The sequence below is a fragment of the Copadichromis virginalis genome, linkage group LG10, assembly GCF_057382275.1.
Source record: "Copadichromis virginalis isolate Kocher_CV1m ecotype Utaka linkage group LG10, C_Virginalis_male_GT1.1, whole genome shotgun sequence".
In the NCBI taxonomy this organism is placed as follows: Eukaryota; Metazoa; Chordata; class Actinopteri; order Cichliformes; family Cichlidae; genus Copadichromis; species Copadichromis virginalis.
The window spans coordinates 1,081,456-1,106,062 of record NC_140627.1 but is presented as its reverse complement, the minus strand read 5'-3'; the positions used below and the strand labels follow the sequence as shown (position 1 = coordinate 1,106,062).

Below are 24,607 nucleotides of genomic sequence, written 5' to 3'. Positions count from 1 at the left end.
GTTAATTAAATTGCTAAGCAAATAAGCTACTCAGAAACACCACTGTGTTTGAGCAGGAACAGGAAGTGATACTCTACCACAGAGTGAGCGAACACCAAGTGACAGCGCCACCATTTATGTCCCAATTTCTTACTTGTAATATTCTGAATTGTTATTGAACGGACATATGCTGCCTTGGTAATTTAATTATAGAAAAAACACATTACATGAGCTGACCTGTACTACTTCTGTAATTGAATTATGTGTCTGTGTTGCATGTAACCTGTTCCTCAACACTGGCAGGTAGCACAGGTGGCAGCTGTGACCTGTCATTGCTTTTTCAGCTTGTTAAAACTCTACATTTTCTTCTTACTTACATATACACATACTAACGTTTGCAACACTTATTCAATCTTTGCTGTGTGATTTCTGCTTACGTTGGGGAGAATCTGTTCAATTCATTCGTGGCCAGTTTTTTCCAGTCTAAAAGTTACAACTCGAGTAAAGTAACACACACGTTACTTACATTATTGCGTTATACAGCATGTCAAAGATTCTTCGTATCACATTCCCACATCCTTCTGTACCCACAGTATTAGTCCCATCCTGTGTCTCTTTAGTTTTCCATTAAGTGTGCAAATCACTCAGCCAGCAGACCTTCTGTTTGCACTTTCACTCACCAATTCTTCCCCTTCAGTCCCGCCTGCTTGCTCACGAGCTTCCATGGAGCTTCACATCAAGTGAAAGCTGTTCTACTTTTTCTTTTGTATTTTAAATTTACCAAAACAAAATGAGACAATCAGATTTGTTTCTTCAAATCAGTGATGCTGCTACTTATGTTCCATCTGACATTGTTATTTTAAAGATAACACTCAGCTTCCTTTATGTTCCTACAGCACTCCCATGGTTTTTGCATGCTACTGTGGTCTGAGATCATGACTAAGCGTGTGTGCGTGTGTGTGTGTGTGTGTGTGTGTGTGTGTGTGTGTGTGTGTGTGTGTGTGTGTGTGTGTGTGTGTTTGATAGAGGTAGTGATGTAGGGATGACGCCCACTTTGAGGGAGGCTAACTGGTGTTTCAGTTACACAGGTCTTGTTATATACGTCTTGTGTGACGGGTGCATGTTAGTGTCCAGTAACCTAATAATGTAGTAGTACAAATTTAAGGTGACCTTGAGGGTTTTTAAAGGTGGCTTTGGTTAAAAATAATAATAATTATTATTATTTGCAAGTCACGTTTTCTTTTTAACACTGTTCATGTGCTGATGCTCCATGACTGTTTTACTTTGGTGGCCACAGTCATGCCTAACAGCACAAATCTCTCTTGTAATCACTACCACCTTCAGCCTTGGCTAACGCAACCTGCTAACCAGGCTTAGTGTAAGCTTTGATCACTCACTCAGTGCTGCAAGACCTCAGTGAAATTAGAAGACTAGCAGCAAAATATGAAAAATGCTTTTAAAAATCTGTAGTTTTACAACAGATGTATCCTGATTTTACTCTCATTTTAATCATAAACAATGGCATTTATCCAAAACCTTCACCTTGCAACAGTTAACAGCAGTTTTCACAACACAGCTTGTTTTTAGGGAAAATGTCATTGAGGAGAAAATCATTAACTATGAGTACACACATTTGAAAGACAAGTATCAAACATGACTGGCTATTGTAAGCCATCAACGTCTGCCACGTATTTTCAATGTAAGAAAGAACATTAGCATGAAACTTTGCAGATTTTATATTAAAAAGGTGACATAGAAGCCATTTTGATAGTGAGCTTGTTGCGCAATATAAGCTTAATATATTGTTTAATACATTACGTTATACCACCAACTACCATAGAAGGTCTTCAAACCCATCAGGATGAGCACTGTCACAACCCTACACAATGATCACTGGTGTGAATGTCTCTGACCAAACAATCAGAAACAGAATTCATGAGAGTGGCCTGCAGGGCCACTAGTGGGCTCTAGTGGGCTCTAGTGGGCTCTGTACTCACTATTTGGCACAGTTCAGTCGAACTAGGATTTGCCATAGAATACCAGAATTGGCAGGTCCACCACTGACAGTCAATGTGTTTCTGTCTGACGCTACGAACACTGTTCTACGTATGTGGCAAGAGAGCGCAGGTTGGTCTCTCTATATCACTCACTCACTGATTGTTTTTATATTAGTGTGTGCTCAAACAAGGGACTTTTTTCATATTTATATGAATATGAAAAGTCTTCATATTTTAACTAGCCCATACTCAAACATTTTTGTGATGTACACAATATTGCTAACAATATTTGCTCATCTGCCTTCACACGCATATGAACTTCAGTGACATCCCTTAATCATACTTAATCCATAGAGTTGAATATGATCTTAGTCCACACTTTGCTGCTACTACAGCTTCAACTGTGCTGGGAAGGCTTTCCACAAACTTTAGTTTTGTTCACTTTTAAAATTCTAAATAATTTAGCGCCCAGCTATCTTTCCCAACTCCTCCACTTGTACAATCCCAATAGAGCACTTAATTCGTCCAATCAGATGCTCCTAGCACAACCTAGGAGGTGACCGGGCCTTCGCAAGCGTAGCACCCAGACTCTGGAATAACCTCGCCGGTTCATATTCGTGCCGCCGAGTCTATCCAGTCTTTTAAATCACGTCTTAAAATCTATCTTTTTACTTTGGCTTTTGATTCTTACGAGTTGGCTTGTTGTGTTGTCACCTATTGATTCCTGTCCTGTCTTTATTGTTTTGTTTTAATTGTCTCATGCGTTTACTGACTGTGAAGCACTATGGCCAACTTTGTTGTTTTTAATATGTGCTATATAAATAAATTTTGATTTGATTTGAAAGTGTGTTTATAGGAATTTTTGACCATTTGTTTAAAAGTTCATTTGTGAGGCACTGAACGGAAAGGCCAGGCTCACAGTCTCCACTCGAATTCATCCCAAAGGTGTAATACCAGGATGAGGTGAGGACTCGTGTGCAGTAATGTTGGAACAACAAGGTGCTCAAATCCTCAGATTTTCCCCACAATTGTCCAAATGTCTTGTCTACACGGCCGAAGAGCTCTAGTTTTGTCTCATCGGACCAAAGGACGTGCTTCCAGTATGCATAATCCTTTTCTAGGTTGCTGTTAGCAAACTTCAGTCTGGCTTGAAGGTGTCTCTTCTGCAGAAGTGGTGCTTATTTTGCTCTCCAGCCTTGCAGTCCATTCCTGTGCAGGGTTGCTGGCGGGTGTTCTGTGGTCCTTAGACATATTGCATACTAGTTTTCTTTCCAGAGTCTTTGAAATCTTTCAAAGCTCTTTCTCTGCACTGTTGTTTTGTACTATGTGTCTCTCTTTTCATGATGATAATTTTCACTCCAGTTCTTGACTATAGGAAACACCACAGTATCTTTGCATAGCCATTTCCTGCTTTTTGAGCATCAGCAAATGTTTTTCTCAAGTCTAAACTAATTTCATTTGCTATTGGCAGAGGTGGGACCAAGTCATTGTTTTGCAAGTCTCAAGTAAGTCTCAAGTCTTTATCCTCAAGTCTCAAGTAATGTCAGGAAAGTCAGAGTCGAGTCTCAAGTCACTGGTGTAAAAGTCCGAGTCAAGTCACAAGTCTGAAACTTTGAATTTCAAGTCCTTTCGAGTCTTTAAAAAAAACAAACGAAAAAATAATGTTGCAGTTATGCTAAATGTAAATATTAGACCATGTAATTTTTAAATCTGTGTTTTTCTCAACACATGACAAAATAGTGAACTTAGAAAATATACACAAATTGTGAAATTGCACCTCTTTAAAATGCAGCTCAATTAAACCTAGCTCCAAGAATAATTTTCACCGACAGTTCTGAGATAAGCTGCATGTTATTCTTGGATGCGGTTGTAGGACCGGCTTTAAAATCGCATGACAAAAATATCATACACATTAAAAAAAACTGTATCACCAACGTAGCCTGGACAACATTTGCTAGTTAGATGAAGTCAGCTATCTCATCTTAGCATATTTATATGCATATTTATAATCATACGGTTCTTGGAGTGAGTGCACACACTCGTGAAGTTTAGTAACTTCAGGTCACTGCAACAAGCCCAGGTACAGTTTACTGACGGATGGGTGCAGGACCATGAAATGCACCGTGTAGAAAGTAAAGACCATCGTACGTATCATAAGTTTACCAGTCTCACAAATCGTCGTCATAAATACACATTCGTTATCCGTTTATTAATAGGACCTTTGAGCTCAACGGTAATTAATTAGTAGTGGAAATAATTTCTGGTAGCATCACAGAAATGTAGCAGTGACAATAATACTGTATGCTGTAATCGTACTGGGCAATTAGTGATACAAAAAACCTGTTTTATCCTGTGAATAAAAGTATATGTTTTTGTCAATGTACCATAATAACAGAAGCGAAACGCAATATTGTGTCAGGACAATTCACTATTTATGCACAATAAACAAAGGAGCATAGCGCGACAATTTCTGTTCAGCGCCAGACTTGCTTGTAACCTATATCACCAATTATGTTATGAAAATGACGTATTAACTACAACAGCAGACTGACCTTCGTGTAAATGCTTGGAGCAGACTAACCTGTGAGCTGGAGTGTTCTGGGACATTATATTTGATCTTTGAATGGCTGCAATCCAGGCCATCCGTCGCCTCTTTGTTACTTCGGAAACATGGCTCGAACAATTTCTCTTCAACGACGTAATCCGATAACAACCGATCTCTTTACCCGTCGGCTTCCCGTGGCTGTCATGCGACCGGCTATTGCAGTTAATAATACAACGGCTTCTTGACATTTTTGTGTTTCTTTTTATCGCTGTATAACTGATTTTAATTGAAAGCCTGCATGCGCTAGTACCGCTTGCCACGAGTTCCCAGAATCCTTTGCGGTTCTACCCGTGAATGACGTCACATTTTCAATCTCTATATAATATGCATGTTAAATTTTATATTTGGGGTAAAATATCAAGTCTTTTCAAGTAAACCGGTTCAAGTCCAATTCAAGTCCCAAGTCATTGGTGTAAAAGTCCAAGTCAAGTCACAAGTCTTAGAACATTTTTTCAAGTCAAGTCTAAAGTCATAAAATTAATGACTCGAGTCCAAGTCATGTGACTCGAGTCCAAGTCATGTGACTCGAGTCCACACCTCTGGCTATTGGTATAATGCTTTCAAGTGACAGTTGAAACCCTTGCTTAAGTTTTTAAACTTTGTGTAAACTAGAATATAACCCTTAGTTTTACTTTGAGCATTACAAAGTTAAAGCACGTCATTGCAAAGCAGTGATTTATGTTATGGCTCAATATAGAGACCAGCTAATAATACTGAATCAGGTCATTAAAAAATAGTAATCTGTTATTGTGTTCAGATACATGTAAAGTTTCTTTCTGAAGAAAACAAGTGAATGCAGAAATTCTGTGTTGAAAATCTATTGCTTCAGTCAGTAACCTTAAACTAATAATTTGTCCCTGTGTGTCTGCAAACATCTTCAAAGGCAGTGATGGCATTTAAATGGTGTTTTGTGAATTAAATGAATCAGCATCATCTAGCTTAGTTCTGTGATATGGTTTCAACTACGATCAGCGAGACCTAGATCATGTTTGTAGAGGGAAAGGCCCAAACGCAGACTCACAGGCAGGTGAATATTAATAACCAACAATGCATTTATTAAGGCTGATGTCCGTGGTACAGAACTAAGATGAAAACAGAATGTGAAAGGCAACAAGGAAACCTTTATAACCAAAACCTAGACTGGGAACGAACACTAGGCACTGGGGACACCGGCCTCAGATGTCATCAGGCCATTCAGTGGGCGTTATAAGCAGAAATCAGCACCATAGATATGGGCCAGCAGGGGCCATCTCCACCTGCTAGATTGTTCAGAAGGTTGTTATCATCCATCCAGATGGAGGATCACTAACAGGAGCGTGGAAGACTCCAGAATCCACTCTGGCTGGAATCCTGTGATACAGCAGTGTTTACAGGTAAGACGTTTAAACGGACAGCATTTATAGAATGACTATTAAAAGTCAGCGAGTGTCAATAATGTTAATGTGGTTGTGTTAGTAATACACATATAACAGCTTTGAGATGCATTTGTAAATATTATTACGTTTGACTGTCTTTATGGCGCTAGCTTAAAGTTATGGTGTAAAGGTTAGCTTATAGTGTAATAAAGCGGTTACTGTTTAAACAGTGATTAGACAGAAATGTTACTGGTTAATAAAGTTACCAGAAAACAGATTCACAGCAAATATCTCGATTAGCTTCAATGCATCTGTAATAAATATGTGCAAGTTTCAGTGCTTCGTTTAAACTGTATGATACTGACCCAGGGTCAGTGTAAAACACAATCCCAGCTGTGTGAACAAAGCCTGGCTCCTTTAATCCTGCACGACAAACCTCAGGATGCAGGTTATTATTACTCTTTCCTGCTGGCACACCTGTCACACCTGAGAGGCAGCTGGAAACTTACAGTAACGTTTACATCAGGGGTGCTCAATCCCAGTCCTCGAGAGCTACTGTCCTGCAGCTTTTAGATGCATCCTTGTTCCGACACAGCTGAATCAAATGAATGGCTTGTTATCAGGCCTTTTCCAAACTTGATGGCATGCTGAAGAGGTAATCAAACATTTGATTCAGCTGTGTTGGAGTAGGGATGCATCTAAAAGCTGCAGGACAGTAGCTCTTGAGGACTGGGATTGAGCACCCCTGGTTTACATCAAGCAAAGACTGCCAGACTCTGTAATACTGTAGATCACAGGTGTCGAACTCCAGGCCTCGAGGGCCGGTGTCCTGCAGGTTTTAGATGCGTCCTTGATCCATCACAGCTGATTTAAATGTCTAAATTACCTCCTCAACATGTCTTGAAGTTCTCCAGACGCCTGGTAATGAGCTAATCATTTGTTTCAGGTGTGCTGATCCAGGGTGAGATCTAAAACTTGCAGGACACGGGCCCTCGAGGCCTGGAGTTCGACACCCCTGCTGTAGATGATCAGTGACTCAGGTTACCAGTAAACATTAAAAGGTACCTCTCTGTCTGTGTGTCTGTGTTGAACCTTTTATAATCAAATTTTAAGTTTTGGACTTTTCCCTTTGAAGACACGTTGAAGAGCTCACAGAGATTTGAAGTTGCAGATTTAGGAGCATTAGGCCCGATGATGGTGTGTAATGCCTGTACTTACCTTCTGCACTGTGTTTTTGTTACTAATTTATGTTTCTTGTTGTTTAACACAGATTTCAGAGGAGCACTTTTAAAGTATCCTTAATACTTTCAAACAGAACTGGATTGGAAACCAAAAAAAGCATTTTCTGAGCCATGAGAGCTGACGGGATACAACTTTTTAAAATCAGAAACAAAGGTGAGCAACAACTGTTAATGTGATTTTAACATGATCGTCATTTATATAGCGATCTTGTATTTCTTAAACATTTCCAGGACGGTGTCTGGCAGTTTCTTCATCCACAGAAGTTTCAGTTATCAGAGTGGGATTGGCTGAGTCTCCTGAAGAAGTCCACACCATTTACAGAAATGTTTCACAGAAACTGATTTCTCTACCAAAGTGTGGAGTAGTGCGTTTCCATAGATCACCTCTGTATGAATGTACTTCTTAAAGTGAGTGTTTGTCCTCTGTTGTTCCTCAGGTACAGTGAATGATATTAACGGCAGGGAAACAACACTGGGGGAAGACAAGAAGGAGAAGTGTTTCCAGGAGGAAGCTGCAGTGAGGACACACTGAGGTCAGAGGTCAGAAGCTGAAACAGCTCAGCTTTATATGCTAGGTTACAGAAACAAATCTAAATATATTTATAAATAAACTTTATAGTGATATTTTAAATAATAATCATCATTATGATTAAAATATCAAACACTTCAGTGGATTTTGTGTCACATGTATTGTGTTGGCCCTGTGATAACCTGGCAGCCTGTATACAAACAGGAAAGCAGACGTGTGTGATATAAATGTAAATGTGCTACATATGAAGTGTGTCATCAGGTTTGTCTCATGCTGATGGACCTGCATTCTTACATTGAAGAGACTGTTAAAGTCTTGCATTCAGTTAACAATAACGGGTCCAGTCTGTTTGGTTAAATGCAGTTTGTTGTCTATTTATTCACACGTTTTCTTAAGTGCGTATCCAGCTCAGCATCACAGTGGAGCTGGATTTGTTCAATAAATAAACCTCCAAAAGTTAACAATAAACCTGCATCCGTGTACGTCGTTGTCCACAGGATGAGACAATCAAAGTGATCAAACTGGAAGACTGTGGAACATGTTAATGTTTGTGTGTTTGTGTCTTTCTAACAGTTCCTGGTGAATCACAGCAGAACCATAAAGGCTGCTGGACTGCAGGACGGCTTAGCCCTGAGAAGCCATCCAGTTACAGGAGGAGCAGGTAGAAGCTGTTTTCAAAGTAGCTGGGCAGGTTTCATCTCAAGTAAGCGATTACCTGTTCGTTCATCTGTTCTGTCACTTACAGGACATTTAAGGACGTCTTTTGAGCGTCTAGTTGGATGTTATTCTGGTCACGCCCATGGTCATTTGCAACAATGGACGTACTTTTCATGTTCATCCAGTAACTTAGTAAATCATAAAACATTATTATCATAAGACCTTTGGAGTGACGGCTTCTACAAGGAAGAGTCACAGTGTTGGACGCTCCACGCAAAGAGAAAAGCTCTTTACAGTTTTTAATCATTCTGACCATAAACAGCTTTTCCAGGTTTGATATTCTTTGACATACAAGTCGGGTTATGGAAATTAATTAAAAGGTTCCTATGTCACATTGAGCCATTTACACTAACCAGTGACAGTATGACTATGTGCACAGATGTGCTTCCAAGCTAGAAGCTCTACTCATGTTCAGCTAAACACCTAACAGGGAACAGGTACTCCAGCCCAAGCCGACATGATATAACCGCACATGCAGCCCAGCCACAAAGTGAACCAACTCATTGAGTTACAGACAACAGGGCACCAAATGCACCCAGAGTCTAAACTAACCAGCCTGCACCAAACTGACATTTCTTCCTCCTAAGTTAAATGGATGGAAGTTAAATACGTACATAAAAACATAAAAACCACTCGTTTCCACACAGGAGTTCCCTGACACCGAGTGTTAGTTGTACTGAGCAGATACCAACAATCGTAAGACTACCGGAGACAATGCACTGAATTATTGTTATCCTAATTATTTCACCCGACTGGTTTCAGCTCCGATGTTCTGCTTTTTCCTTTTGGTAGATCAAAGAGAATCGTGATGTTTCTGCTTCCATTTTGATTCCAAGAAGAAGAACGCTTCAAAGAAGTGGCGTTCATGGTCCACAGTGTGACGATCGTGGCCACACACTGCATGTGCTTTTTAAAGCAACATGTTTCTTCACTTCAAAAACTTTGACATATGCCTTGTTGTTTGGATATGTGTAATATTAGTGAATGTTAGGGTTTGTTACTGAAAATTGTTCACGTCTGTTTTGTATTTTGATGATCGCAGCAAAGATACTGTTTTAAAAAGTTTTGTTTTCAGAGCCTTTCTTTAAAATCCTGAGCCTGTAGTTTTACATGAATGTTACGTTTTCATTTCTGATCTTGTAATGCTTGCACTACACTGTGCACGTCTGCATTAGAGACATCTTAGTTACCTATTTGTGAGACTGAGCTGCTTGACTATTATTTGGAAGTGTATGTAAAAAGCATGATATCGTTTCTTTTTTAATGTGATGGACTGAACTCAGGAGGTATCTGCTTTTGACCAAAGATTAATCTGATCTCATTTCTACCTGTATCTACTGTTTCAAGATTTAGCTGAAGTTTGCTCAACTTTAATTGTTTATTCCAGCTCTCATAGTGCAGCCATGAGACAGACCTATTAAACTCAATGCACGATGTAAAGTTCATAATTCTCTGACAAATAAAACTGTAATAGCAAACATGAACAGCTGTGCTTATTTCTGAGATATGAATGTTTGTAAACATAACTTTATTTTTCAAATGTGTTCATATTTAGAGAGTTAGAGACGGTGATGGTGAATCTGAGCTGATGGTCAGCAGAAAGTAAATATCTCTTTGTCCCTTCAGGCTTAGAGGGAACATGTTCTGCCCGGTGTTGTAGGGTCCTGATTACTTCAAGTTGGTGTTCCAGAGGGTGATGGAGTCAGGGCTGGACTGGGACAAAAAAGCTTTGCTAGACCCGCCCCTGCACAGTTACCAGCTGTCAGCTACTTAGAAAAGGATCCTGGTGTTATTTGTCTCTCAGAAACAGTTCATAACTTCAACTCATCCATGTCACCTAAAAGGTAAACCTGTTTCTCCATCACCTGTTCAGCTCTGATGATTCAGTAAGGACGTCTCCTGGTTTCATCTGCATGTTTCCCTCTCACCACATATACAAACCGATATCATGACCAGCAGCTTTACAGCTGTGGCTCCAGCAAACATCAGCTGATACTAGAAAGTAATATTAAATAAATTCTAACAACAGCTGATCAAGCTTAAACGTGCTGCTGTTGTTTAGCGCGACATCCGCTGGTTTCCTCTTTCTGGCGCAAAGTGACTTGTATCAGAAAAGCCGATCAGCTGATCATTGATCAGTTTCATGATTGAAGTAGAAACAGGAGAGGAAGGGGGAGAGAATGAGAGGAGAAGAGGCAGCTGTGCAGCGTAACGACAGAATAAATCCAGCTTTGTGTCTTTTTCATTGTAGCTGAAGTCCGGGACAAACTGTTCCTTTACATCTCAACACGAAACGCGTAATATTTTTTCTGGATACGAGACGATTCCGTGTTTTTACAGGACGGTTGGAAACTCTACAGACTAACCTTATAAATAAAGTTCACCATCAGTAACATCATAGAACCACCCAGCTGTATAGAAACGCCGTCATGCTAGCTAGCACGCAGTATTGTACTAGCTAGCATGTTATTGTAACTGACTGTAAAAAGTCAGCATAACGAAAATAAACTCCACCTAAACTTGGTTTATATCTGACCCAGATAGACTGCAGGTCATAACTTCTTACCTGAAGTTCAGTTCACCTGACACTCGGACTGGTGGCTGCCTCGGGGCTCTCCTCCTGCCTCCCGTTTCCCTCATCCACCTGCTGCCTCTGTGGAAGCTCCACCATAGCCACCACCAAACAACTGAGTTATTTTTACACATCTGCCAGCATCTGGCCAATCCACCAGCTTTTATTGTTCATGCCGTTACAAAAAACAAAACCAAAGAAAACCCCATTGGCCCATGAAAATGAAAAATCACCATCGGCCAGTCCAGCTGTGGTGGGAGTCACAGAGGAGGTACTGGTCTGTGTGTGTGTGCTTCAGCTAAACTTCACTGTTGAGGTTTCCATTCTCCCCATTGTGCACAGCAGAGTCCAGGAATAGCAAACTGTTATCTTTGTGTCTTCCCTGGTGAACTTTATGTTCAACTTTATGTTACATCCACAGAGTTGATGTGAGCAGTGACGGATTCCACGTCTTAGGTTTTGATTTTGACCCAGGTGTCCTCAACATCTCTGTACCAGTGGCTAGGTGCTGTCCCTTTAAAAGAGCCGGAGAAGATGGTTTGAAAGAGGCATGAAAGAAGCCATCAGGGGAAAAGAGGGAACACACATATATAAAGGAAGCTTTTAAAACATGTGGTTATCCTAATTATTCTTTCATCAAATCAGCAAAGATGCACAGAAAAGAAGGTCAGACACCAACTAGGGAGGATCGGAAAGACAAACGCAACAACATTGTCATCCCCTATGTAGCAGGTTTATCAGAGGAGTTTTCTCCAAGCACGACATCCCAGTGTACTTCAGACCCAGCAACACGCTCAGACACAAACTGGTTCATCCCAAACACAAACTCAACAATGTAGTGCATGCGGTACAGTGCAGCGAGGAATGTCCAGAGCTCTACATTGGAGAGACCAAACAGCCACTTCATAAACGCATGGCAGTGGTTACAAACAGAAAGACAAGCAGCCCATCAAACTTACTGAGAGTGTCTCAATAAATTTGTCTCACACTTCATGTTCTTGGTAATGCAGAAGCTGGCTCTTCCTGAACCCATTAAATATTTGATAAAATCACTGAGTCAATGATTTCTAAAGTTTGTTTTCTTAATTGCAGTTAGAGTGTGGCTGGTAAAGAAGAAAAAGCAAAATGAATGTAACCTGTGAGTTTGGTGAACTTTGTGTTTTTTGTCATCATTTCTTACTAACAATCATCCTCCTGATATTCATTAATAATCAGGAGACAGCAAACCAGTCATGGTCGTGGACTTTTACAGTCTTAGTTGTGCTCATTGTCATCATGATCAATACTTGACAAGGGGAGGTCCTGAGGTAGGCGGGGCTAAGCCATGAATGGCAGGAACAGTGCCTGGCACGTGTTGGTGAAACAGTACACTGGTGTAGTTTCCTGTCCAGCTGTTTGAACAAGAAGAAGCAGTGTTGGGTCTAAAATAACTGGCAGGAAGTAATCAGTAGTTAGAAAGTGGATGGCATGTATAGTGACTGCGTTACAGTTACTGTAGTTCGGTAAGGATACTTACCAAAGCAGAGCAGACAGGCCAACAAGGATCAGATGCTGAATGTCTCAGGGACACGCTCACCTGTGGTGCTCACTGAATGCTGCTTTCACCGACTGTCTCAGTCTTTTATTGAAGTCGGCTGGTTGGACAGTGATAGCCTGCCCATCTGAGGAAGAGTTTGAAAACACTCACGGCGATCATTATTTTGTGTTACGGTCAGAGTTGGATGGTAAATGTTGTCCTTTAAAATGTTTTTGTATTTAAAAGTACGATAATTTAAGGCTAAAATAGTGATCCACGTCCCTTTACCTGGATGTTTTCTTTGACGCTGGATGATGACTCCTCTCTCTCCAGTTCCAGCCTCGGAGATCACAGCCAACATCTGCAGCAGGAGAGAAAGTTAAATTAGTTTCTTATGCCTTTTTTCTCCATGTTTAGAAAAACACTAAAATAACCAAGCAAAAATAATATTAAAGATTTACACCCTTCATTAGCCAAACAATAAAAACATCTTCCTTTTATTCATGTTCTCCATTCCTGCTCACATCAGGTGTCACATATCACAGCAAATCGCAGTGAATGTAAAGCACATGCTTTATACAACATGCGCCTCTATAAAGAACATTAAAGAGTTTCTACAACTCACAACTATTTCTACTTTACTGTGGATAGTTGATCTGCCGCCTCGGATCAGAATCAGCAGCGAGTCGAGGTGGTGACATGGACTCGTGCCCTTTGTGACTCTGGTAGTTCTTCTGAGGAAACACCACCATTTCTCCAAACTGCACCACCTGTGAGCACCAGAGATGGGCAGTAATGCATTACTTACTTTTTTCAAGTTACGACTAAAGCAAGGGATTACTATTGCAAAGGTCATTAGATTACTGTTACTTTCCCGTAAGCACGCTGCGTTACTAAACCGTGAGAGTGTCTCATGAAACACCCGGATCCCCCCACTGACATGACTGCTGTGGGATAACCTCCACCCACCCCAGATTTTAGAGTGACAGGACTCAGTGACGCTGAATCTTTGATTCTATTTATTTTCTGCTGTGTTTTACTTTCATCTATTTGAAAGAGTGTAAACACAAAACATGATTTTATTTTATATGCTGGAATATGCAGGAAATAGGTTTAAATGTTAAAGAGTTTCTTCATGTCAGACACTGCTGTACATAATTACATTTTTGCTTAATGCAATGTGCTTAATCTTAAAAGATTAAAACTAATAAAACAAGTTTTAAAAGAGACTTTTTATTTGATTCAATTTTATATGATGATTATGCAGAAAAATAGAATTGGCTGAAAGCTCTGTTGCTTTATTACATAGGCTGTGTATCATGTTTTTAAAAGTAACTGAATAATAAAGTAACTAATTACTTTTGAAAATAAGTAATCTGTAAAGTAACGGGATTACTTTTTGGAGAAGTAATTAGTAACTAATTACTTTTTTAATTGACCAACACTGTTCACTAACAGTTGAAGTAGTGAGCTACATTCATGTGCATCACACAGCAAGACTTCAGGAAGAATTTAAGCCATTTATTTGCAACCGTGTGTTATCATTACGGTTACTGAGTCACGGGTGAAATGTTGAGACTGACAGAGTGGATTACAGACAGGTGAAGAACCAGGTGGGCTGCTGGCTGTACAGAATGACCAGAAAACCATAGTGGACCTGAGCACAGAGACCAGAGTGTGGGGAACGAATGAAGAGCAGATAAAGACTGAAATCCCCAGCAGAGCTCGAATCAGACTGTTTCAGGCCTGAAGAGCAGAGCTGAGGATTGAAAGAGATGCAGACTGAGGTGGAGCAATGAGAACGGTGGATGAGAGGGAGGCTACAGATAAACTTCAACTTTTGTACTTTTATAATAATCTTTTCTATTTTGTTGTAGCCACCTGTCGTTAGTTTGAAAATGCAGACAATAACTGGGTCAATCTTTCACAGTGAGCGAAATTTTAGAAAATGTTTTGTTCATTTTGAACTTTCCCCCACAATGCTATTCTTTTACAATAACCCCATTCTGTAGATGTGCTAGGTATTCTATCATAATCTGTAGTGAAAATATCCAAATTAATTTGTAAAAGTGAAAAAAAAACTTTATTTATTTATTTATTTATTTTACTTAAAAAAAAAAATTCAAGTGAGATCCTGTTGGCTCCCGAAATTTCCCCCAGGGGAGATTTCCCACTGGAGCAGTGATGACACTCTGCGCTCAGCCTTCAACCGCGATTGAAGTTGATGGTCATGTGGTGCGCCGAGGCTCCCCAGCCTCAGTCAGGTGGTGGGGGTGTGGCGGCGGTGTGGTCCCTGGCTCAGCTGCAGGGGAGGGTTAAATTTTAATTCATGTTACGCACTTTACTTCAGTCCATTTTAAATGAGCATTGGCCCAAAAAAGGCGGAGCATCACTGGGTAATGGATCGTGTTCACATAAGTCTTCTTCTTTGCATGATAAAACTTTTGCCGTGCAGTGATTTAGTGAGAACTATGCCTGTTTTTAATGAGTGTGGTCTGAGGGTCTGACTGTCACAGTCAAGTCTGATATTCAGCCTTTTTGCATCTGAAGATTTCTCCAGATTCTCTCAATCTTTTGGTGACATTATGTATTCTACATGTTGAGATATTCAAAATCTTTGCAGTTTTTCACAGAGGAACATAGTTTTTGATTTTTTTTTCACAATCTGCAAATGCAGTTTTTTGTAGGTTGGTGAGTCTCTGTTTTCTTCTCTGTAAGAGGCTCTTTTATACCCAGTCACACTGCTGACCTGTTCCCATATGAAACTTTTCCCAAACTGTTCCTTTTTGTTTTTCCAGCCTTTTGTTATCCCTGTCACAACTTTTTTGAGGCTGTCACTAAATGAGCTAATATATTTCATGGAGTAGTAAAATATCTGAATTTAAACATTTGATATGTTTTCTATCTTCTATTGTGAATAAAATATGGATTAATGGTGTTCAAGTCAAATGCAAGTCATCACATTGACTTGACTTGGGATTGTAAGCTCCGGGCATATGCATCAGCTTTTTGCTGCTTTGCATACAAGACAGAAGGAAGAATTTTAAGTTTTATCAAATTAAATTGAATTCATTTCATGGAATTGTTAATAAGTCTCACCTATACTGTCTGCTCATAGTGGTCACATATGGTCCTCCTTCTCTCTCCAGAACAGGCCGGCAGCAGTACATGAGCCAACCCACAATGGCCAGCCCCAGCCCTGCATGAACCCTGCCCTGATGAACACTCCCTGGGTGAGAAACTCTTTTGTTTTGTTTTTTCACCCCATCCAAATTGCGTACACTGTGCTGGCAGTGATAACGCAATCACTTCATTCTCTGCACTTCTTTTGACAGTATTTACAGTGATGATGCTGTATGTGGTCATTTGTTTCAAACTATTATAAATGGACGGGTTCTTTAAAGCAATTTTCTACTCTGAGAACTCAAAACACTTTTCAAATTCAAATTCAAATTTTATTTGTCACGTACACAGTCATACACAGTACGATATGTAGTGAAATGCTTGGACAACTGCTCGTGACCTAAAGAAAACAAAAAAGGAAAAGGCTATGAATAAGATAGGAAATAAATATGAAAAATTAAAAAGGGTAAATTTAACTAGGAAGGAATAAAATATAAATTAAGGTTAAAAATGAAATAACTGTACAACACAAATTAGAATGAAGGGTAAATTTAACTGGGAAGAATAAGATAAAATATATAAATTAAAGTTGAAAATAAAATAACTGTACAACAAAATACACAATATAGAACTATACTTTATGTGACTTGCCTTATTCACATGCTTTCTAACAGTCACACACATTCATACAGTGAAAGCATCGGAGAGTATCAGTATTTGAATATTTTAGCGTGCAGACTGGAGACCAGAGCAGCCATTAGTGATGGGTCAATGGAGTGTATAGCATATTGCGCTTATTGTGTCAACACAACGTTAACACTGTGTTGCTTAGTAGTGACATCTGCTGGATTTACAAAAATATTGCAGGCAGCCTGGATGAAGAGAGTGGAGAGAGAGTGAAGAAGGTTCATTCATTCTGACATCTGGACACCAAATGAGTGAGGAAAGGTCTCGCTGGCATAACCAGCTGATGATAAAACGTTAACTAAATGAAAGAGTCAAGTCAAATGGCTTTAATGTCATTCCAACCATGTGCAGTGATACAGTGCTCAGTGAAGCCAGCCAGTGTTTCTCCAAGACCACAGTGCTGCATATGACAATCAACACAGGACTACACAAAGTGCACGTGTGCAAAAATTGCAAATAAAAAAGAACAGAACGATACAGACACAACAGTGCAATAAGTAACTCGATGTATGAAGGCGCGCCTGCGTGTATGACGTGCAGATAAGTGCTTGAAAGTGTGTACATATCAACCAAACTCTGCGATTGATTAATACAGTATGTAAAATGCAGAATTTACAAACATATTTCTGAAAGGAAGTATAAGTGAAAAACATCAAGTCAAAGTCTTATTTAGGAAATATAAGTGAATGTGACAATTGTTGTGCTTCTGTACGTGAGGGCAGAAAAAAGGGTGAAAGGACCACAGAGAAGACTTTTCTCTTTGGTTCTCTTGTGGTGATGATGTTTCCTCGCAGCATGAATGCAAACTTAACAACTGCACTTCCCAATAAGCACAACTTAACACTGTACAACAGAGCAGTTGTATTGATCACGCGGTTTTTCTTACTGCAATACACACACCAAAGTGTTGTTTCACTTGTTGTACCCAATAACCCCATTGGTGCTTCAGCATTGTTGGCTCATAGCAGCTGGGGATTGAACCATCAACCTTCCAATCAGTGAATGACCTGCTTAAGCTCCTGAGCTACATGTCTGTGAAGGCTCTCAGTCATCCAGGTCATCGTAGTCAAAGGAGCTTGGAGAGAAAAGCGTCTGGACTTCTTTAAGTTACTTGAAGACGTTTCACCTCTCATCCGAGAAGCTTCTTCAGTTCTAAGGTCAAATGGTGGAGAGTCCCAGATATAAACCTAGTGCGAGTTTCCCCCCACAGAGGGACAAAAGGACCCCTGATGATCCTCTAATCACCTGAGCCAAGGTGTGAAACTGGGTGTGGGTCCCAATCAGCCAGAGTTTCGGGTGAGCTCATTGTGAAACCTGGCCCCACCTTATCATGTGATTTCCTGAGGTCAGATGGCCCAGGATGTGAGTGGGTGTTAAGGCGTCTGGGGAGGGAACTCAAAACTGCCATCTATAATCCAGTTTTGAGTTCCCACCCCAGATCATACCTTTTGTCCCTCTGTGGGGGGAAACTCCCACTAGGTTTATATCTGGGACTCTCCACCATTTGACCTTAGAACTGAAGAAGCTTCTCAGATGAGAGGTGAAACGTCTTCAAGCAACTTAAAGACGTCCAGACGCTTTTCTTTGCAAGCTCCTTTGCCTCCTGAGCTACAGCATTAGCTGTTCATGCAAAGATGACAGGAGATTTGTCATTTATTGTGTCTAGACTCCACTTAAGAGCTACTGCTGGTGCCCATAAACTCTTTGGTCTTACCACTATCACTGCATTTATATACAGGCTCATTGTTGGCTGTACCAATCCTGAACCCCTCTCCATCTTTACATCTTACGGATTTTTATTATACTACATCATAACCCACATTACCCAGTCTTAACAGTTTGGAAATATGTTGCTGTATCAAATTAGAAATTACACTCTTTAGTTACAACTCAAAGCTTTTTACTCTTTGTTTGCATTGTTTTTCACTGTTTTAAAAGAGAAGGTTGGAGTTGCAGTAAGTCACAGCTTGAAATCCCCTCTTTTGTTGAAAACACTATTTTTTCCAGAAGAAAATCTGTGAAGAATCTTAAAAGAACTCTACTGTTAAAGCGGGTGTGTAGTTTCATTTTGATTAACTCTCTTTTAAATAATCGTCTTTCTTTTTAAGGTCATAATATTTAAGCATTTTTGCAATATTTATGCTTACAAAAACAAATATTCAAAATAATGAACTAGCTGGGCCCACGTCCTCATTTTAGGATTGACAGCGTTTTAGTAGGTAAAGGTGATGCTTGGACATGAAGTGAGCTGCGGTTTGGGGAAGGCCCCGAAGGGGACTGGCGATGGCTCCCAGGCCTGGCAGATCCCCGTGTTGGATGGGGGATGGATGGGGCACGTAAACGAAAACGACAGCTTGCAGAACTGGGGGAACCTCTGTAGATGGCAACCAGAAGGAGCGTGTTTGGAGGTCCCGCTCCTGAAATTCAGATACATAATCTCCAAAATATGAATTTGCTAAAGTTGATCAAGACTAGTTGTTTTTGCGATATCTCCTGTCATTCCTGAAAACAACATCAGTCTGATGTTTCTCCTGTACCTGTGACCTGTTTTAAACTCTCAATCATTTGTCTTTCTCTTTGTTCCCTTTCCACTCTTTGCAGTATCACTACCAAGAAGATGACTCACCCCTGCTTGACCAGGGATTCCCACAGCTCACCAGTGGGCTTCGCGCTCCTGAGCTGGTCCATGTTTCACAGAAGAACCTGTCAGAGATTGAAAATGTGCACGGCTACGTGTCCCATTCTCACATCTCTCCTCTCAAGGTCAGCACCCAAACTGTAAATGTATGAACAGTCATGCTTGATGGTTTTTCTGTAAAACTCAAGTTTCTCACTTTTTCTCCTTATCTGTCTTCATTACAGGCCAACCCTGCTCCCGTGATCATCAATACAGACACTCTGGAGTCGCTTCCTTATGTGAGAGAATTTATCTTTTAAATGTTTATTCCTGATTGTCTTGTTAGGTTACTCAAGTAGAGACAGACTTACTCCCTGATAATTTATTATTAAGTTTTATTTTACTTTACTTTTATTAAGTAAAGTACTAGATGAGACTGACCCCTCAGTAGTTGACCCTCCATATTAAAAAAATAGTTACATTGATAACCAATCATAAATTGTTGTCCATGAGACAGTCTCTACTTTACACGTTTCCCTGAGAAACACTCGTCACATTCAGTTTAAGCTCGGCCTCAACACTTAACATCATCCATGTAATTTAAGGCAATGTGGACTGAAACTATGAAGTGTGTGTCTTCATTCAGTTTTTTCATTCCTCAGGTCAACAGCACAGAAATTGAATATGAGTTTGAAGAAATCACCTTAGAGCGGGTGAGTATCTCAGATCCATCTAATCAGACTGTGAGGGTGAAGTAAACTAGTCTTTGAGAAGCAAAGGAATAATACAGGAAAGTCAAAACATTGTTCCTGTCCTGTAAAAAGATCTGTGCTAAGGCTGTAGATTTAATTTTGTATATATTATGAGCTATACAATTGATGTGGGATGACCTGACTATTGTCTCCATAAGACAAAATGGACATTGCCACAGTGACATCACCGCTGCTTGTGGATTATTTTTATAAGATTTCAGTTTTGCAGCTTTTTAGAATCTTATTTTGGGCCAAAGTCACTAAACTTTGTTTAAATAGTTTTAATCAGCTTTGATGGATGATTCTATACATGTAGATTTAATGCTCTACTAGGCACTGATGTTGCATTTAATAGAAGAATAAATAAGTGTAAATAAGTGCTCCACAATAGTGACTATTCACAAAGGAGTCACACCATAAAGGACATTTTGTCTATTTTACTTTACATGAGAATACATTCAATGAAACATGTTGTACTGATTCCTTGTGACTGGAAACAAGCGGTGGAGACTAGAGCAGGGTGATATGACCAAAAATATTTATCACGATATACATTTGAAAATTTGCGATAACGATATAACTGAAGATATAATTGACACGAGACAAAACGCTTTACAACTCTTCAACTTTATTAGTGCAAAAAAGAAAAACCCATCAATGTATTTTCACTTAAACAAGCAGCTGTTTTCTGTGCATTAAAGTTATATAAAAATGTAACAGTGCAAATGCAAATTCCTCGCTGACAGTTTAACCAAAAGGCATTTCCAGTGGAAACTGGCCGACATATCCTCAGCATAACCATGTGTAATATCCACAAAACTTAAGAGGTTATACACACAATACGGTAACATTATGTTGAAGCACAGTACGTATCACTCCGTCAGGCTCCGCCTACGATAGCCGTAACGCTCCGACAATCCATCAAGCGGTGCGGGTTCGTAGCTTAGCAAAGTCGTACTGAAACATTTGACAGATTTTCGAGCGCCGTGCACATAAAACCGTTTCGAGGTCAGTAAACACAACCAGAGTTCATACATAAGGCACACGGGATTATAAGGGGCTCTGTCGACTTTCAGAAAAATCAAAGGATTGATTTTAAGTGCGCCGTATTTTCCAAACAACACGGTAATAACAACGGCCCGCTAGCATGCTCTACCAAAAATAGTGCTTTGCTGTGTATCTGACGGACGAAAGCTAAGGCCATCTGCTGCAACCGGCTGAGGTGAGAGAAGGAAATGTGTACATCACACCCAAACTAGCAGTAACTACTGTCTTCTCAACATTGGACACATCAAGTGCTTCCTGGGAGATACCTCCAGACCAGGGAATGTCAAAGTCATTATACACACAGCCCACTTTGTTGTTTTTCTGCATAGCCACTGCTGACTGCTATTACAAAGAAAGAAATCTGTCAGCACGACTCTTTGGACTTAAATTGTAAGATTTAAATGTGTAAAATTACAGAAAAAGTTCTGGTAGCTCATTCTCCAAAGTGTTTTTTTTTCTTTTGAGGGGGGGGGGGGGGGGTCACTGTAATAATTAAATAAATAAATAGACCCATACATTTCTATTTTGCTGCTGGTTCAGTGAATTCTGGTCAAAGACTTACGAAGCCTGCATATTCTGAATCCATCTGCTTCCAGCTCCTGACGACGTGCCCATGTACACGCTGTTGGGTGAGGTCAATTTCTAGAGGTCATCAGAGGTCAACCAGCCCCCCCACATTAATGGAATCAAACAAAATTGATGTCAAACATTTGTGCTACGTTTAACAGTTCTGGTTTACCAGAGGTGACCCACAAATGGGCCAACACAGGACCACCAGCCTGCAGCTGGCCTTGTGCTGGCCCATGTGTGGGCCACCTCTGGCAAACCAGATCTGGGCCACCAAAGGGCCGTCATTCTTTGCGGTATGTGGGCCATGTGTAAGCACATTGAGTTGCTCAAATGCCTCTTCAAAGACACATCCAACATATCCCGCAAAGATGACCTTTAGTCACCACTGAAATTAATACAGATTTACACTGGCACTCACATGCATGCACTTACTCACCCACAGCGCTAGTGTAAAGCGCTTTGGGGTCCTTAGGGACTAAGTAAAGTGCTATACAAATGCAGGCCATTTACACACACACCACCTAATACCTCAAAAATGATTTCGTACACATCCACACCAATCATTCTTTTGGCCGCCTGTACAATAATACAGTAATTTCATTATTCGACCTGCAATGGAAAAAATGTCAGATATCAGTACTTTTCTTCAAAATGAAATGCAGACATTATAGAATGCATGTTTTTATACTGCAGTGGCAGAGAGATAGTTTTAGTTAAAGTGAATGGGGCATTTTTGTCCACGAAGGTATCCAGAGTGCGTATCTGGCACTAATAATTAGAAAATAATAAGTGTTTTGTGTGTTTTTTGGAAAAAACAAAAAAAGTTCAAATGTTTAAATTGGAATTTAAAGGGTTAAAATCCTGAAAATTATTGAATCGTCTTTTTTATAAAGACTCAAGTTGATTAAAACCCTTATTAAACAAAATGCAGAAAGAAATATTGTTGTATCAGGATTTCTAGTCAGAATTTGTACAAGTACATTTTTTTCCATGAAGATGTCAAAGGGAGAAAAAGCTGAGGAGGGCACAGGGATAAAAACAGACAGAAGATTTGTATTCACATAGGCCTGCACTTAATTACCCCTCACCTGTTAAAGGCTGATGGGGTATTGTTGTCACCCATGCATGGAAACCCAAGTTTGTGAATGGGACAACTTGAAAACAGACAACAATTTTTCAAATTATGGGAACTTCAGTGCTAGCACTTTTCACCAAAGCACAAAATTTGTTGCAATTTCTTCAGTTAATTTAGCAAAAACAGACATTAAACAACATTTTTAATGCCTGTATTTTTCACAAAGGTGTTGATTTACTCGAAAACTTGGCATATCTTGGGACGTTGTACACCTTGTCCTTAAAAAAAACAGAGGAAAAACAGATGTGAAAACAAAATTAACTATCTACAGCAGATGAACAATATATAAAAGTCACGTCCTGTGAAGGCCAACAACCTGATACATGACCCGAGAAATGCACCCGACCTTTCAGTTTATCTGCTGTTTACTGAAGCCCTGTCAGAAATGGTTTAAGCCTGTCTTCTCTGAGAGACATTGTTCACCTGCTTCCTTGTGAATACGGTATTGTCATTCAGAGATGATTAATTCATTACATTTGCAGTGGTAGATATACTCCGGGGGAAGCCTCCTCAGTTACTACATAAACAACTGAGAATTAGAAAAGTGAATGGATAAGAAACATTTTTTGACCACACTATACAAAATGGGTTCTGCTTTGGTATCAATGAGATTTTCATGACCGCAGGGTAACTCAGGGTTGGGCTTTAGCATCGCTGGAGGGACAGATAACCCCCATATTGGTGATGACCCCGGCATCTTCATTACCAAGATCATCCCTGGAGGAGCTGCAGCAGGGGATGGACGCTTGAGGTTAGTTACATATGTTTACTTTTGTGGTGAAAGAGAACAAAGAAAAAAAAGAAACAACTTATTACAATCGTGCATGTCACAAAACCATTACGGAAGAAATCTTCAGTACAAGGATGACAGAAATCTCTCCCATCACACTGAATATGAACTATATCTCTGATTACTGGATAACTGTATAAACGTTAATAGATTTCTAAAACTTCATTTTTCATCTTTTATTATCTTTCAGTTCTGAGGTAGTATTGTCATATTTCTGTTGGTTTCTAGTGGATTTTGAGAGTATAAGGTTTTTAAACTTAAGCAGGATGATGATGTGTTTGTTCTATAATAATTACTTCTTTCAACAATTTTTGCCCTCAATATAACAAAACTCTCATATAGAATGGAATAGATTAGAACAGCCTTTTATTGTCACTGTACATGTAGAACAAAACTGTGGGTGCTCCACACTGACTTTGATGGAATAAAATATAGAAATAAATAGGAAACAGGAGAAATATATACAATTAAGAGAAATATATACAAAAATAAGTGAGTGGTCTGAGTGATGGGGGTTACTCACACCATGGCTCAGATTGGTGAAGTGGGTGGGCAGGGTTGGGGTGTGAGAGGATAGTGTTTTTGATGGTCCTCAGGAAGAAGCTGTTGGTAAGTTTGGAGGTGTGGGACCTGACTGACCCGAGGTGCCAACCAGACTGCATTGGGTCCACTTGGTGGTTGGCGGGGTGCAAGGGCATCACCTTTGATGGCCATCGTTTTCCTTAGACAGGAGGATCTGGTGAGGGCTTCCAGGGGTGGCAGAGGGCAGACACTGATTTTTTGGGCAATGCTAACATTCTGCGCAGCCTTCTTGTTCTCAGTTGTGGCCCCTGCGTAGCAAAAACCCAGGCAGATGGATAGCACTTTCTCCACTGAGGAGCCAGCAGCAGCTTCTGATCCAGGTTATTCTTCCTCAGGACACAGAGGAATGGCAGCTGCAGCTGGGACTTTTTCCCCAGGGCATTGGTGTTGTTTGTTCAAGTGAGATCAGTGGAGATGTGGATGCCTAGAAACCTGAAACAGAGACACATCCCACCTGTTCTCCATTTATAATGAGAGGGGAGTGGAGCTGTCTGTGCCTCCTGAAGTTCATTATGAGTTCTTTTGTTTTGAGGATGTTCAGCCTGAGGTTATTGAGCGCGAGTGGGACAAGTTCTCTACCTCCATCAGAGGATGAGCCCATGAGTGGTGTCATCGGCATACTTGACAATGACATTGGTTGGGTGGGTTGCTGTACAGTCATATACGTAGGGCATACAGTAGGGGGCTGAGGACGACACCAGTGCTGAGTGACAGTGGGGACTTGCCCCCCACGTTTCCCCCCAGACATGGGGGGCAAGTCTGACTGATTGATGCTGGTGTCAGGAAATCTTTC

The 24,607-nt window shown here is 40.2% G+C and overlaps 1 protein-coding gene and 1 long non-coding RNA gene across 9 annotated transcripts in view; both read left to right on the top strand.

Moving 5' to 3' along the window:
- LOC146699599 (disks large homolog 2-like) overlaps positions 1-24,607 on the top strand; it is a 173,682-nt gene that overhangs the window by 71,274 nt on the left and 77,801 nt on the right. For 7 of the 8 annotated variants that reach the window (XM_085469337.1, XM_085469335.1, XM_085469338.1 and 4 more), the window contains 5 exons: positions 15,661-15,744; positions 18,923-19,084; positions 19,184-19,237; positions 19,601-19,651; positions 23,069-23,193. In XM_085469337.1, the coding sequence (XP_085325463.1) occupies positions 15,661-15,744; positions 18,923-19,084; positions 19,184-19,237; positions 19,601-19,651; positions 23,069-23,193 (476 nt within the window). Of the gene's footprint in view, positions 1-15,660; positions 15,745-18,922; positions 19,085-19,167; positions 19,238-19,600; positions 19,652-23,068; positions 23,194-24,607 lie in introns of those variants that run through there. The other variant, XM_085469336.1, reaches the window with a different exon arrangement.
- On the top strand, positions 6,805-9,895 carry LOC146699600 (uncharacterized). The gene is made up of 5 exons (XR_014922429.1): positions 6,805-6,997; positions 7,207-7,331; positions 7,615-7,717; positions 8,280-8,367; positions 9,216-9,895. It is a non-coding gene; the product is annotated as an uncharacterized LOC146699600 (long non-coding RNA).